We start from the raw sequence: 14,859 nt of genomic DNA on the forward strand, positions 1-14,859 counted from the left end.
CAGTTTTATGTCAACTTGCTACAAAAGCTGAGCTGGAGTTATCTGAAAGGATGGAACCTCAATGAAGAAAATGCCTCCATAAAATCTGGCAGTAGGCCTTCTCATAATTAGTGACTGGTGGGTGAGGGCCCAGCCCATTGTGGGTGGTGCCATTCTTGGGCTGGCAGTACTGAGTTCTATAAGAAAGCAAGCTGAGTCCATACCCTGACACATAACTCTGGCAGAAGACCCCTGTTTTACCAGAGACCATGCTGGTACCCAGAACCCCAGGTAAGACCCTGCCTGCAGATCTCCAACATACCTCAGAGATAGCCCAGCTTTCCCCAATAGCCTCATTCCCAATGTCACAATATCCTGGCCCATAGCTCCAGCACAAGCCCCTGCACTGCCAGAGGACATGAGAATACCCAGAACTCCAGAGGCCATGCCACTTCCCAGAACCTCAAAGGCAACACCAACACCCAAAACCACAGAGGCCATGCAGGCTGACATAACCCCAGTGGACTCTCTGGTCACCAGAATCATAGGCAACTCAGGCCAGAAGACAAGAGAGGAAACAGAAAACAAGGGGGAAAACACCCATCCAACAAAGATAAACTAAGAAATTGACCCCTAAAACTTGTTACCCAAAACCCAGATGCCTAAAGGCCAGCATAAGAATACAACAATAGACATGGCAATGTATCACCACTAGAGCCCAGCTATCCTACTACAAAGAGCCCTGAATAGTCCAACACAGCTGAAGCACAAGAAAATGACCTTAAACCAACTTTACGAAGATAATAGAGGTTCTTACATGGAAAATAAAGAAGTCCAGGAAAACACAAATAAACAATGGGAGGAAATTAATAAATCACTTAAAGAAAGCCAAGAATAAAACAAAGAAATAGATGAAGGAAATGAATAAAACTGTTCAAGAACCTGAAAATGGAAACAATCAAAAAAACACAAACTGAGGGAATCTTGGAGATGGAAAATCTAGATAAGCAAATGGAACTACAGACACAAGCTTTCCTCTCCTCAGATGGGAGAGGAAAGAGAGACTCTCAAGCATAGAAGATACAATAGAAGAAAAATGATACATTGGTCAATGAAAATATTAAATCTAAAAACTTCATGACACAAAACATCCAGGACTTGTGGGACACTATGAAAAGACCAAAGAAAAGAAGAGTAGGAATAGAAGAAGAATCCCTACTCAAAGGCCCAGAAAATATTTTTAACAAAATCGTAGAAGAAAAATTTCCTATCCTTAAGAAGGACATAAAAAAAGCTTACAGAATACCAAATAGATTGGACCAGAAAAGAAAGCACCCTGCCTGCCACATAATAACCAAAACACTAAATATACATAACAAAGAAAGAATATTGAAAGCTGCAAAAGAAAAGAGCCAAGTAACATATAAAGACAGACCCATTAGAATTACACCTGACTTCTCAACAGAGACTCTGAAACCCAGAAGGACCTGGACAGATATCTTTCAGACTCTAAGAAACCACAGATGCCAGCCCAGACTACTATACCCAGCAAAACTTTCACTCACCATAGATGGAGAAAACAAGATATTCTATGGTAAAGTCAAATTTAAGCAATATCTATTCAAAAACTCAGCCCTACAGAAGGTGCTAGAAGGAAAACTCCAACCCAAAGAGGTTAACTACATCCTTGAAAACACAATAAATAATCTCAAATACTAATAAATAATAATAATAAATAAAAAAATTATGTAATTTAATGGGAAATGGATGTAACTGGGCATCATGATATTAAACAAAAAGTCAGACAAAGATGAACAAAAGACAAATATGTGTTTTCTCTCATTTTCAAGTGATAACATTCTTTATATACACATAAATCAATTTACATGTGTGTAAGCATCTATATGTATACATGGGTGCCTATGTGTGCAAGTGTGTCTGTGTGAATTTGTGCATGTGTGGAATATCATACATGTGTGTGCATATATGCACACATGTCTATGTGAGTACATGTGTGTATGCATAGGTATATGCATGTGTGAGTATGCTGGTGTATATGTGGGTGCATGTATGTGGGCATGTGTGTGTCAGTATGTCTGTGTACACCTATTTGCATGTGTGTTTGCTGGATCTGTGGGGTGTGTGTGTGTATGTAAGCATTCATGTGTGTTTTTGTGTATGTGCTTGTATGCAAATGTGTGTGTACATACATGTGTGTATACTTGTGCATGCTTTGTGCGTATGCAAATGTGTATATGTGTGTGTAAGTTTATAACTGGCAGTATCCAATCTTTGTGGGCCAAGAAAGAAACCACTCCAACAGTTTATCCTCATTCTTATATTTTGTTTATTTTGTTACTTGCTTACTTGCTTGTTTGGTTGATTTGTTTTTTGGATTTTTGAGACACGGTCTTCCTATGTAGCTCTGTGTGTTCTGGAACTCACTATACAGATCTGGCTAACCTCAAACTCACAAAATCCTCCTGCCTCTGCCTCCAGAGTGCTGGAATTAAAGGCATTCCCCACTCCTGATTCTTTCTTATCTTTTTATCTTTCTGTTTTTGTCATAGTGAATCCCTTTTTATTGTTATTTACTGTACATTTAGTAATATTGGCACTTTGCTGAATTTTTTTAATCTTTAGTTTTACGTATTATTCCCTACACAAATTCATGTCACAAAGTAGAAGAGAGCCTGGTAGGAAGGAAGGAGACTAGCAAGAGAAGAGAGTGTGTGAGGACTAGGGAAGTAATGAGGGGCTGAATACAGTCACAGGCATGATATAGTATAAGAGATTGTCTAAGTGAGGACTAGGGAGTTAACAGGAGGAGGTAAGTACAGTCTCAGTAATACAGGATAAGAAATTGTCTGTAGACTATATAAAACCCAACACTGTGAGTAATGAAGCAATAAATATGGGAAGAAAGGGATGAGGAGGGAGAAAAGGAAGGACAGACAGAGATGAGAGAGAAAGAGAGAGAGAACGTTACATGCTTTGAGGTGCCCAAAAAGGTCTGAAGAAACCATTGGATCTTTTCAAGCTGGAGTTACAGGTAGTTTTGGGAACCACCAACCAACCATCACCTCTGGCATGGGTTTTAGGAATAAAACTTCGAGCCTTCTCAAATTATTTTTTAAGATTGATTGATTGGTTAGTTGGTTGATTGATTGATTATGCATACAGTGTTCTGCCTGCATGTATGACTGCAGGCCAGAAAAAAGCACCAGATTGTTGCTGGAGAATTTTTCTCCAGCTCCCGCCACCAAGTCCCGCCAGTCCCAGAGCCCACTTATAAAATAAACACATAAACTCTTATATTATTTAAACTGCTTGGCCATTAGCTCAGGCCTGTCATTGTCTAGCTCTTACTCTTATATTTAGCCCATTTCTATTAATCTTTACTTTGCCACATGGCTTGTGGCTTACCGGTACTTTACATCTTCCTTGTCCTGATGGTGGCTGGCAGTGTCTCCCTGACTCAGCCTTCCACTCCCAGAATTCTTTTCCTTGTCCCGCCTATACTTCCTGCCTAGCCAATGGCCAATCAGTGATTTATTTACTGACCAATCAGCAACACACTTGACATACAGACCATCCCCACAGCACTTCCCCTTTTCTTTTCTTAAAAAGGAAGGTTTTAACTTTAACATAGTAAAATTACATATAACAAAACAATTATCAAGCAAGAATTACAGTTACAATATTAAAGAAGAGATCCTATCTATCTTATATTTGTAAGTTTAAGGTTTTATATCTAACTTATCTTTTATTATAACTAAGGAAAATTGTAAGTATCTAGTCTTTAACCACATCAAAGACCTCAGAAGGATATACTACTACCTGAGAAATGGAGAAGGATATAAGCAACTTTTAGGAGTCTTGTAGGGTAGACAGAGACAGCTGGCAGCCTGGACAGTCATTCAAAGTTCTCTTGTAAAGTTGGGGCATCTGTCTTCAGCCCACAGGCCTAGAGTCTCTTATTCACTTTTCTCTGTGTCCTGTAGAATGTCTGGCAGTTTTCTCTGCAAAGCAGGAACCTGAAGGACCATTTTGTCAAGCAAAGTTCAGTGGTCACCTTTGTATGGGTCCTGCATGTCCAGTTGATCAGGCAGTCCAGGCAAGAACAGTTTCTTGCCCAAATGGCTATTTTTGTCAAGGTGAAGATAAACTCCGTATGGAGTGTCTTCGATGCCCATCCTCCTCTCTGAAGTAAATCGGTGCTGTCAGGAGCAGACATGTCTCACTGTCCAGAAAGTCTAAATTTTTAAAACATTTTAAATGCCATATTCTGTAGGTCTTTGAAGTGTTTGAAGACTACCTATCTATCTGAAATATAACTATGTATACCTAGAAGACTTAACTAACATGGCTACAAATATGATTATCATAGATGACTAATTATTAATCTATTTTTTAATTATCCATTATAATTTTAAATGAGTTACATAAACATAATACATCAAACAAGAATAGAAATATATATACAGTATAACAAAACTAAGTTTAAACTTGTATCAATAAACTAAAATCTATAGCGATGTAAAACATTTTAAACAAGTTGTTACTCTTTAAAAGTAGGTTCATTAATCTACTCTTTCATCCTATCATATCTAAACTATCTCCTTTTTTTCTTTAGAAAGAGATTGTATTTATAATCAACCTGCTTTAAATAAAAATATTGGTTTTTCTCTGTCTCACACCAGAGGGCTCTTCTGATTTGGGACACAAGAATCTCTTAACCATTTTTTTTTTGAGCAATATGTCTGGGTTTAGAGGGGGAGTGAGCCAATTCCATCTCTAAAGCCAGCTTGGTATATTTGGGAATTTGGGCGTAGCTTCTCTTACTACTTCCTGCTGGAGGGGGGCGCTGTATCTTATGGGGACACAAAGAAAATTTTAGGATCATGGAGTAGTCCATGAGGCTGTATCGTCTGAGCCAGTTGCCTTGAAACCATTCTGGATGTTGAGTCATCTGGGCCATGGTGTCATTGGAGACCTTTCAGGGGGTCTTGGCTGGTCAAACCTGATGTATCTTAATCTGGAACAAATCCATAGTCTCTGGCTTTCTGTGGAAACAAAAGCAGAGACTCTTTTCCAAAGCAACATATCCTTATATCCAAATTTTGAAGTCAAGGTACCTTTAAAATATACATTTTGGCATAACTCAACAGCTTTTACAATCAAATGTTTTTCTGCAGTTACGAATATCAAAGAGAACATAATCCAGATTCTCTGTGTGGTAGCCATCTTTACGTGGCTTATTTTTTTATATTAGCTTGAGCCTATTGCTTTAAACTGTAGCCTTCTAAGCCTGAAACGGCACTGGCGCTGTGGCTGCTGGTTCCGCCCACTTCAGCTTCCCAACATGGCGGTAGTCCGTTTTCCGCCAGCTCTGGGAGCCATCAACTCTCAGAAACAGTGGGTCTATGCTTCTATCAAAGCAGCGTGTAGCACAGAAACCTCTTTTTTTTTTTGTTTTGTTTTGTTTTGTTTTGTGCTAGCAAAGGCTAAATTCACCACATAGCTTAATGTGCCATTCGCAGAGGCCTCATTCCCGCCATACGGCGGCAGGTCGAGCACGCACGCTAGGAACCCGCCAGTAGCTCAAACCAGCAGCTGCCGCTCATTTGAGAGAGACAATTAGGAAGCTGTTTTTAGCTCCGTTTTAGAATCTTTTTACTCAGGTGTTAGGTGGAAACTCTTGCCAACACGTTGGGCGCCATTTGTTGCTGGAGAATTTTTCTCCAGCTCCCGCCACCAAGTCCCGCCAGTCCCAGAGCCCACTTATAAAATAAACACATAAACTCTTATATTATTTAAACTGCTTGGCCATTAGCTCAGGCCTGTCATTGTCTAGCTCTTACTCTTATATTTAGCCCATTTCTATTAATCTTTACTTTGCCACATGGCTTGTGGCTTACCGGTACTTTACATCTTCCTTGTCCTGATGGCGGCTGGCAGTGTCTCCCTGACTCAGCCTTCCACTCCCAGAATTCTTTTCCTTGTCCCGCCTATACTTCCTGCCTAGCCAATGGCCAATCAGTGATTTATTTACTGACCAATCAGCAACACACTTGACATACAGACCATCCCACAGCACCAGATCTCATTACAGATGATTGTGAACCACCATGTGGTTGCTGAGAATTGAACTCAGGTCCTCTGGAAAAGCAGCCAGTGCTCTTAACCTCTGAGCCATCTCTCCAGCCCTCAAATTATTTTTACATAGGAGGAAAAGTGATTGAGTCTCATCAGCATGTAACAGTGGAGAGTATTTTGTAAAGGTAAATCTTCATTTATTAACATGTCATAAAACTCTTCATCACTGAACTATAAGTACTACTGTAATATCATTGGAAACATAAAAAAGCATTCAAAGTATTAACACAAAAATGTTCATTCACCTAAAACTGGCATTTTTTAATGAAAACATTTAAGAAAACTTTGATGCATAGATTTTAGCTAAAACAGGGGCATTACACAATCTGCATTGTATCATAGCTCTGCCATTTCCAGCCTGTAAAAGAGCATGCTGAATTTGTAGGACATTTGAGCAGGAATTAAGATATATGACTCTCTTGATACCCTTGTTGCTTAGAGCAGGGCCTACTCTGATGCTATCTTTAGATTCAAAAAGGCTTTTCCTATATATCTTCCAAACTTCCATCCTGTGAACGCCTCAGTTAATCAGAGTGTGTGTGTATGTATGTGTGTATATATTTACATATATGATGTAAAAACATCCATGTTTGTACACATACACTGAGTCACTGGTGTTGAGAATTTCCTTGTGATAGAGTGCTGAGGAGGATCCTTTCAAATTCAGTAACAAGGCTGTGTTTCTACTTTTATGTTCCTGAAATTTATTTGAGGGTTAGAAGCCTCTTCAATACAAGGCACAAAAGAATCTAGAAGATCATGTGACCAAATCAAGTCCTATTTGTAGTAAACTCACTGAGAAGATATTTTAAGGGACAGTAGGATGGTTTAGCAGGAGAGACAATTGCCACCAAGCTAAACAACCTGAGGCCAATAACCCAAGCTCAAACGGTAGAGAGACCCAAATCCTGCAGGTTGTCCTCTGAACTCTGAACACAAGCAAGCTGTAGCATGAGCACACACACAACCACTGGGTACAGGAGGACCCAGAGAAAACTTAATAAACAAGGAGAAAAGAAAGTATTTAAAAGACTTATTACAAATACATTGCATGGAAGCAACATGGAAGACAACTGACATTCCTTAGTAGAAGTTGTAGTGATGCCACCTTGGAGCAGTGGGAGCAAATATCACATCAAGCAAGATGTTGGAACGCCAACTTATAACCCAGAACTCCGGAGGCTACAAGAGGAGAATCACAAGCTCAGGGTAGTTTAGGCTACATAGTGAGACCATTTCTCAGGGGATAAGGGGGTCAGGGAGAGATGTAACTTAATTCTAACAGAGACTTGGCTAATCAATACAACTCAGAATAGTTAGTCACAAAATCTATAGTGATGAAAAATTCTGTGTAACTCTTCCTGCCAATGGGTGGAGTCTATTTCTCCAGTCTTTAAGATGACTTGGTGCCTGAACTTGTTTTGACCAATGGGGTGTAGTAAAGGTTTTGCTTCTTGATTTGTAGAATTTAGGGCAGTTTGAAACTGCCCTAATCCCTAATGGGATTGGAATTTTTCTCCTTTTATTGCTTGCTCATAATCAGAAGCTTAACAAAGCTCGTGCAAGACTCATGACCAAACAGTATTTTCAAGGAAGTGCCTGGGCTAGAGATCTCTAAAACTCAAGGCATGTGAGTGATGGTACCTATAGGCTAGATGGCCTGTACTTCTGAAGAATTTCAGTTGAGACCAGAAGAACTACTCACTGTCTGAACCTGAGTTTTAGACTTCTGCTCAGCTAAGCTATTAATTTAGGTACTGTGTAATCACCAATGGAAAATGATATATTGTGTAATTATAATTTACAAATGGCCCTTTCATTGATTCTCCGGTTTTTAGGTAAAGAAGCAAATTTTATCTATAAATTTTTGGCTCTGTTGATATTTTTTAAGGGAAAAAAACTCTTATTCTAGGACTGGTCAAACTATAAATAATTTGTCTTTTACCTGATCCACCAGCTCTTTGAGTTCCTAAATTTGAGCTATTCTAATTGTGTTTTTTTCTATCCATATCACATAATCAGTAACAAATTGGCTCAAAGTTGACCTAACAGCTGTACCTCCTATCACATCTAATTTGGTCAACTCTTCTTATGGATATGGATTATATCATGCAGTACGCATTAAAGGATATTTACTCATTTTATCTCTCATTCCTACCTTCTTGCAGAAATGATACATCACTTTTCACTTTTTGAAAGTATATATTTTTAAAAGAAACGTCTCTTCTTATAAATAAGAAAATCAATAGGCCAAAGGGATTTAAAAATATGTAAAAGCATGTAATAGTCACAAATACAAAATCCTTACTCTCCCTTCTTACTCCTCAAGTGACCCATTACCACAGTTTTCCTTTGGCTCTGACCAAATTTCTGTGGTCCTAAGAAACAATTCCCTTGGCCAAATGTACTCAGAATGGCAGTCCCAGAGTTCTATGGCAACACTGAAGTGACTTTCCCATGCTGCTAATTAGCCACCATTCCCTCTGTGGAGGTATTACACTTGACTTTTTATGCCAAGCCATGGCATAGGTAGAGCTTGGCAGGTTCGGGTTGTCTAACTCGTGATCATTCCAACACTGATCCAGGTAGGTTAGAGGGATGGAAGCTACCTTTTCATTACTTTCCCTAGTTAGCACACAAAATGCTGAGATTCATATTGATGTGTGTGTGTGTGTGTGTGTGTATGTATGCATGCATGTATGTATGTATTATACTTTGCTCATTTTGATCTACCTATCCAACCTTTTCTTGTACCTCGGTCTATTCCATTGATAGAAACTGTCTATGAGAAAAATCAGAATTTGAAGTGGAAACACATAGAGCAGAGGAAAAACCTAATCAACAAGAAGTAAAGAATTAAATGTGGAAACTGCAACGTATTACCCATCAAAGTGTACAAGTCAGAGGAATGAACAGTCATGAGATGTTCTGCAGGGTAGAAAAAGTTTATTAGGGTACACAATATATCACCACAGAAAGTCTTACATGTACATCCCACAAAAGAAATAAATAAGAGGTAAAGTACAGTCATTTAGAAAAAATAGTAATTTTGGACAACAGTAAAGAAACTAGAATTCATATATATGGTTTGAAGGGCTGAATTCTAACTGTAAATACAATATTTGTAGGTATACAATAAGCTGTTAAGACACATAATCATATTGTATTATCAAATTGGGATGATTAGCAAACAATTGACTAAACATTTATTATTTCTATATAGTGAAACCTTCAAAACCCTCTCTTCTTATAATGTCGTCCAAGTGATGTGTTATAATTCCTTGGGCTACAGACAGGACACAAATTATAGAATAATCACAGCAAAATAAATGGGTGGAATGAAATAATAAATAAATCTGAAAGTGATGAGACCAAAAGGCAAACATTCTTGATCCAGATTTGCAACAATTTGCTCTGTGGCTTAAGCAGAGTCCTCACCCTTCCTGGACACCTGTTTCCATAGGTTAGAATCAAAAGAACATCACAGACACTTGGCAAAATGTCACTGGGTGACAGCAGTCGTCCAGTCTGTCCTGGCAGCACTGAGGACTCCTGCGGAAGCATGCAGCTCTAATGGCCTCTCCACACAACTTCTAGGTCACTGACCGATGTCCTGGGCTCTCTCTGTCCCTCTCAGGAAGAAGAAACAGTGGAGAAGCTTGTGATAATCATATGGAACTTCTTCAAGGAAATTTTCAGCACTATCCAGAAACCCTAATTATTTAATTAATTTTGTTAATAGTTGAGAAAAAAGTTTACCAAGAATAGACAGTCTTTCCCTGAGCAGCTTCAAATGTTGATTTGAGATTTTAACAAAGACCTGCTCCATCAGTGTTAATTTCACATGATTTAAGTTCATTGCCTGTTTATGTTGGCTCAGGAAAGGATAAACTGCCCTGAGCACAGGAGGAAATGCACCACTCTGGAGAGGTCTCTGAGGCTTGTCCTTCTCTTACACTTTACACTTAGCAGTGGAGTGTGAGCAGAGACTTTTGCTCTGTGATGAACACAGTCTGAGATTTAGGACAGTGCAAAGACAGTGGGACTGAGGTCCAAATCCTCATTAATAATCTGTATTCAGTTAACTATATGACTTCAATCTATTTTCGCTGAAGCATTCAGCCTGAAGTACTTTGCTGCCTTTTTATTGAAAATAGATTCTTCTATCAAACAATACACCCTGACCAGAGTTTCCCACACACACACCATCCACTCCTCCCACCTTCCTCCTCTCCTCTCAGTTTCCCTTCAGAAGAGAGTAGGCCTCCAAGAGACAACAACCAAACCCAAGAAAACAAGATACAATAAGACAAGACAAAAGCCCTCATATGGAGACTGTACAAGGCAACCCAGTAGGAGAAAAAGAGTCCCAAAAGCAGGCAGAAAGAGTCAGAGATTGTAACAAGTTTCCCTGTGTCCCACCCGGCCCACAGCAGCTTATTAAATAATCACTCAGAGGCTTAATATTAATTACAAACTGTTTGGTCTGTGGCTCAGGCTTCTTACTAGCCAGCTCTTTCATCTTAAATTAACCCATTTCTATTAATCTATGTATTGCCATGTGGCCATGAGTTACCAATCTGCTGGCATCTTGTTCCTCCTAGGGCAGCTGGATGGTATCTACCCTGACTCCACCCTTCTTTTTTCTGTATCTCTCTTGGATTTCAGGCCAGGCTCTTATCCTGCCTTACCATAGGCCAAAAGAGCTCCCTTATTAACTAATAGTGGCAAGACATATTCACAGCATACAGAACGACATCCCATAGCACTTCCCCTTTTCTGTCTAATCAAAAAGGAAGGTTTTAATTTTAACATAGTAAAATTATATATAACAAAACAGTTATCAAGCAAGAATTACAGTTACAATATTTAGTCTATTTTTATTTGACAGAACTAAAGAAAATACTCTATCATCTATCCTATCTTTGTGAGTCTTAAGTTTCATATTTAATTTATCTTGTATCATAACTAAGGAAAACTGTAACTATAACTATCTAGTCTTCAACTCCATCAAAGACCCCAGAAGATATAATACTACCTGAGTAAACAAGAAGTGCATTGTAAGCAACTTCCAAAATTTTAGAAATGACAGAGACATCTGGCTGCCTAGAAAGTCACCCGAAGTTCCTCTGCAACACTGGGGCATCTATCCTCAGCCTACAGGCCTAGAGTCTCTGGTAGACTTTTCAGTGAAGCAGGAAATTTGAAGGACTATGCCACCTATTAGCAAAGTTCATCAGTCTCTTTCCTCTGTGTCCTGCAGAATGTCAGCAGTTTCTTCTGCAAAGCAAGAACCTGAAGGACCATCTCGCCTTGCTTTGACAAAGTTCAGTAGTCATCTTCCTATGGGTTCTGCATGTCCAGTTTATCAAGCAGTCCAGGCAAAAGTAATTTTTTGCCCAAATGGCTAGCCTTTTCCACATTGTAAGGAAACTCCATAAGGAGTTTCTTCGATGCCCATCCTCCTCTTTGAAGTAATTGGTGCTGCCAGGAGCAAATGTGTCTCACTGTCCAGATAAGTTCTTAAAACATTTTAAATATCATATCCTATAGGTCTTTGAAGTGTTTGAAGATTATCTATCTAATTGAAATATATCTTTGTATACTTAAAAAACTTAAATAACATGACTATGTTTGATTAGCATAGATGACTATTAATCTGTATTTTTAATTATACATTATATTTTTAAGTAAGATTCATAAACATAATATCTGAAACAAGATTTCATAAACAATATCTTAAACAAGAGTATAAATATATATAGTATAATAAAATTGACCTTAAATTTGTATTAATAAACCAAAATCCACACCAATGTAAAGTATTTTGACATTAACAGTTGTTCTTTGGATTAAAGTAGACTTAATATCTATCTTTTTATCATTTCTATATCAGGCCCCACTGTCAGTTTGAGGAGAGTGACCCGCTGTCCTAGCATCAGCCTCACCCCCAATTCTGCCCTCTTTTAAAGTAGAGCCATTCTGCTAAACAAATAGAAAGTTTGAAACCTGGGGAACTGAGATTTAAGTAGAGACAGAACATTGACTAGCTGGACAGTCCACCAACAATGTCCACACCTGCTTTCCAGATTTTTACAAAGCATAGTAACGTCACTTTTACACCTTTGCTAACTTGAAAGACTAAAAATTACAACACTCGAAGGTGAGTTATTTACCTAGTATCCTGTGTCACATACTAGAGGCATTTTCAAGCCATTGAGCTTGAAAATAGTGCTTTAGACAAAATAACAAAAAATATTCTTTCATTGTCTACCTTATTCACATAAATATACATGTGAATATACTCACCAATTTTGAACTTTAGAGGTAGAAGTGCTGAACCAAAGCAAACACCTTTGTAAAAACTCAGAAGTCATTTCAAACTTAACCACTTCATTTTTCTGCCATCAGGTGTGAGAATGCTTGCTTCTCCATTCATCACTAAACCATGACATTTAAACTCCTGTCTAATTGATAAGAAAAGGCTATTGTGCTGATATTTGGCATGCATTTAATTTAGTTGTGAATGAACTGAAGAGTCTTTACCTACAAGGAGGCAGGTCCTCACCACATCTGCTGACATGTTTGTTCTCACTTCTTTGTGGGGATCATGACACATGGCTCTCATTCTGGTTGTCTCTTTCATTGGATATTTTCCATTATTTCCTCCACTAGGTGTCAGACGGAATCTGCTCCAGAGTGTCCATGGCTTTTTAATTTCTCCAAATCACAGTGAGTGCTATAAACCTGCATCCTTGGCCCTTTTTTGTCTCCTTGTCATCTGAATATAAAGATAAATGTCCACCTCCAGGCCTGAAATGTATATGTAGGCATTTAGTGTGATCTTAAATATAATATTAATATATGTTAAGGAATTTCCAAATTATGAAAACCACAGGCACTTAGGAATGTCACATTTAATATCCAAAAAACCTTTAGTTCAGAGTCATCTGAAAGCTACGCCTACAAAATTTATTATTAAAATATAACAAATATATTACCCAAGTAAATGGAAGAATTAATTAGCTTAGTATATTTTGAACAAAAAGATATATGAGAGGAATAAGAATTGTATTATTTGACCTGGAGTAAGCATGTTTTAATTTTTTATATTTTGAAATTATAATAATTACATCACTTCCCTCTCTCTAATCCCCTCAGTGTAAACCCCCCCCACTTGCTTCGTTTCAAATTTGTGGCTTCTTTTTCTTCCATTGTTCTACAGATATACATATATATTCTAAAATACATAAGTACAACTTGCTCAGTCCATAAAATGTTACTTGCAGGGCTGATCATTTGGTATTGGATCACCCACTGCGGGATTCCAACCTGGAGAAGACTATTTCTCCTGCTCTCAGAATTCCACAGTAGACAAATAATTGCTAATTTACTTAAACTATCTACAAAGTCATGTTAGTCTTTCATGTAACTTTGTCAATTGAATGCAGCTTGTCCTAAATCAGAGTTTCTCATTACTCTCCTATTTCAGACAGCACGAGGGTTGTCACAGCCAACAAAGGCAATGCATGAGGCAAACCACTCTGTGGTGTCTGAGTTTGTTTTCCTGGGACTCTCCAACTCATGGACAATCCAGCTGTTCCTCTTCCTCTTTTCCTGTGTGTTCTACGTGGCAAGTCTGTTGGGAAATTTTCTCATTGTGCTAACTGTAACTTCAGACCCCCATTTACAGTCTCCTATGTACTTCCTATTAGCCAATCTTTCCTTTCTTGACTTGATATTTTGCTCCTCCACGGCACCCAAGATGATTTACGACCTTTTCAGAAGGCACAAAACCATCTCTTTTGGGGGCTGTATCACTCAGATCTTTTTGATCCATGCAGTTGGAGGCACTGAGATGATGCTGCTCATAGCCATGGCTTTTGATCGATATGTTGCCATATGTAAGCCTCTCCACTACCTGACCATCATGAGTCCACAAAAGTGCGTTCTATTTTTAGTTGCTTCTTGGATTATTGGCTTCATCCACTCAGTGACTCAGTTGATTTTTGTGGTAGACTTACCCTTCTGTGGCTCTAATGAATTAGACAGCTTTTTCTGTGACCTTCCTCGGTTTATTAAACTTGCTTGTATGGACACCAATGCACTGGAATTTATGGTTACTGCCAACAGTGGGTTCATTTCTGTGGCCTCCTTTTTAATTCTGATCATCTCTTACATGTTTATTCTGATGACTGTTCAAAAGAAATCTTTGGGGAGTTTAGCCAAGGCCCTCTCCACTCTGTCAGCTCATGTCATGGTGGTCGTTTTGTTCTTTGGACCCCTAATCTTCTTCTACATGTGGCCATTTCCAACATCACATCTGGATAAATTTCTTGCCCTCTTTGATGCAGTTATTACCCCTTTTCTAAATCCAGTAATTTATACACTTAGGAATAAAGATATGAAGGTGGCAATGAGAAGACTATGCAGTCAGTTTATTAACTACAATAAAATTTCTTAAATATATTGAAAACATATAAGCACACAAATTATACTAGAATTTCAGGTGAGTATTGCTGCATTTGCTATGTTATATTTATCCAGAATGTTTTCTGTACTAAAATTTGATATGCCCTTGCTTGCTTTACCCATTGAAATGAAATACCAACTAATAAATAGTTTCTGGAAGAGACTTGATGGCCTAGAGAGATGACTTGGTAGTTCAGAACACTTATTGTTTTTTATAGGACCAAGGTTTGGTTCCCAGCACCCACACAC

The 14,859-nt window shown here is 38.4% G+C and overlaps 1 protein-coding gene across 1 annotated transcript; it reads left to right on the forward strand.

The window, feature by feature from the left end:
* The first annotated feature begins 11,591 nt into the window (after positions 1–11,591).
* LOC131908466 (olfactory receptor 4F6-like) lies at positions 11,592–14,602 on the forward strand. The gene is made up of 2 exons (XM_059259509.1): positions 11,592–11,612; positions 13,661–14,602. Exons 1-2 carry the CDS (start codon positions 11,592–11,594, stop codon positions 14,600–14,602), a joined length of 963 nt encoding a protein of 320 aa, XP_059115492.1.
* The last annotated feature ends 257 nt before the right edge of the window (positions 14,603–14,859 follow it).

This window comes from Peromyscus eremicus, chromosome 4, assembly GCF_949786415.1.
Source record: "Peromyscus eremicus chromosome 4, PerEre_H2_v1, whole genome shotgun sequence".
Classification (NCBI taxonomy): domain Eukaryota; kingdom Metazoa; phylum Chordata; class Mammalia; order Rodentia; family Cricetidae; genus Peromyscus; species Peromyscus eremicus.

Excerpts from the sequence above, each read along its gene's own strand:
- LOC131908466 (XM_059259509.1), top strand. The coding sequence starts at position 11,592 with ATGCCCATCCTCCTCTTTGAA. Across the intron at positions 11,613-13,660 it reads TGCCCATCCTCCTCTTTGAA|GCAATGCATGAGGCAAACCA; the intron begins GTAATTGGTGCT and ends CAGCCAACAAAG.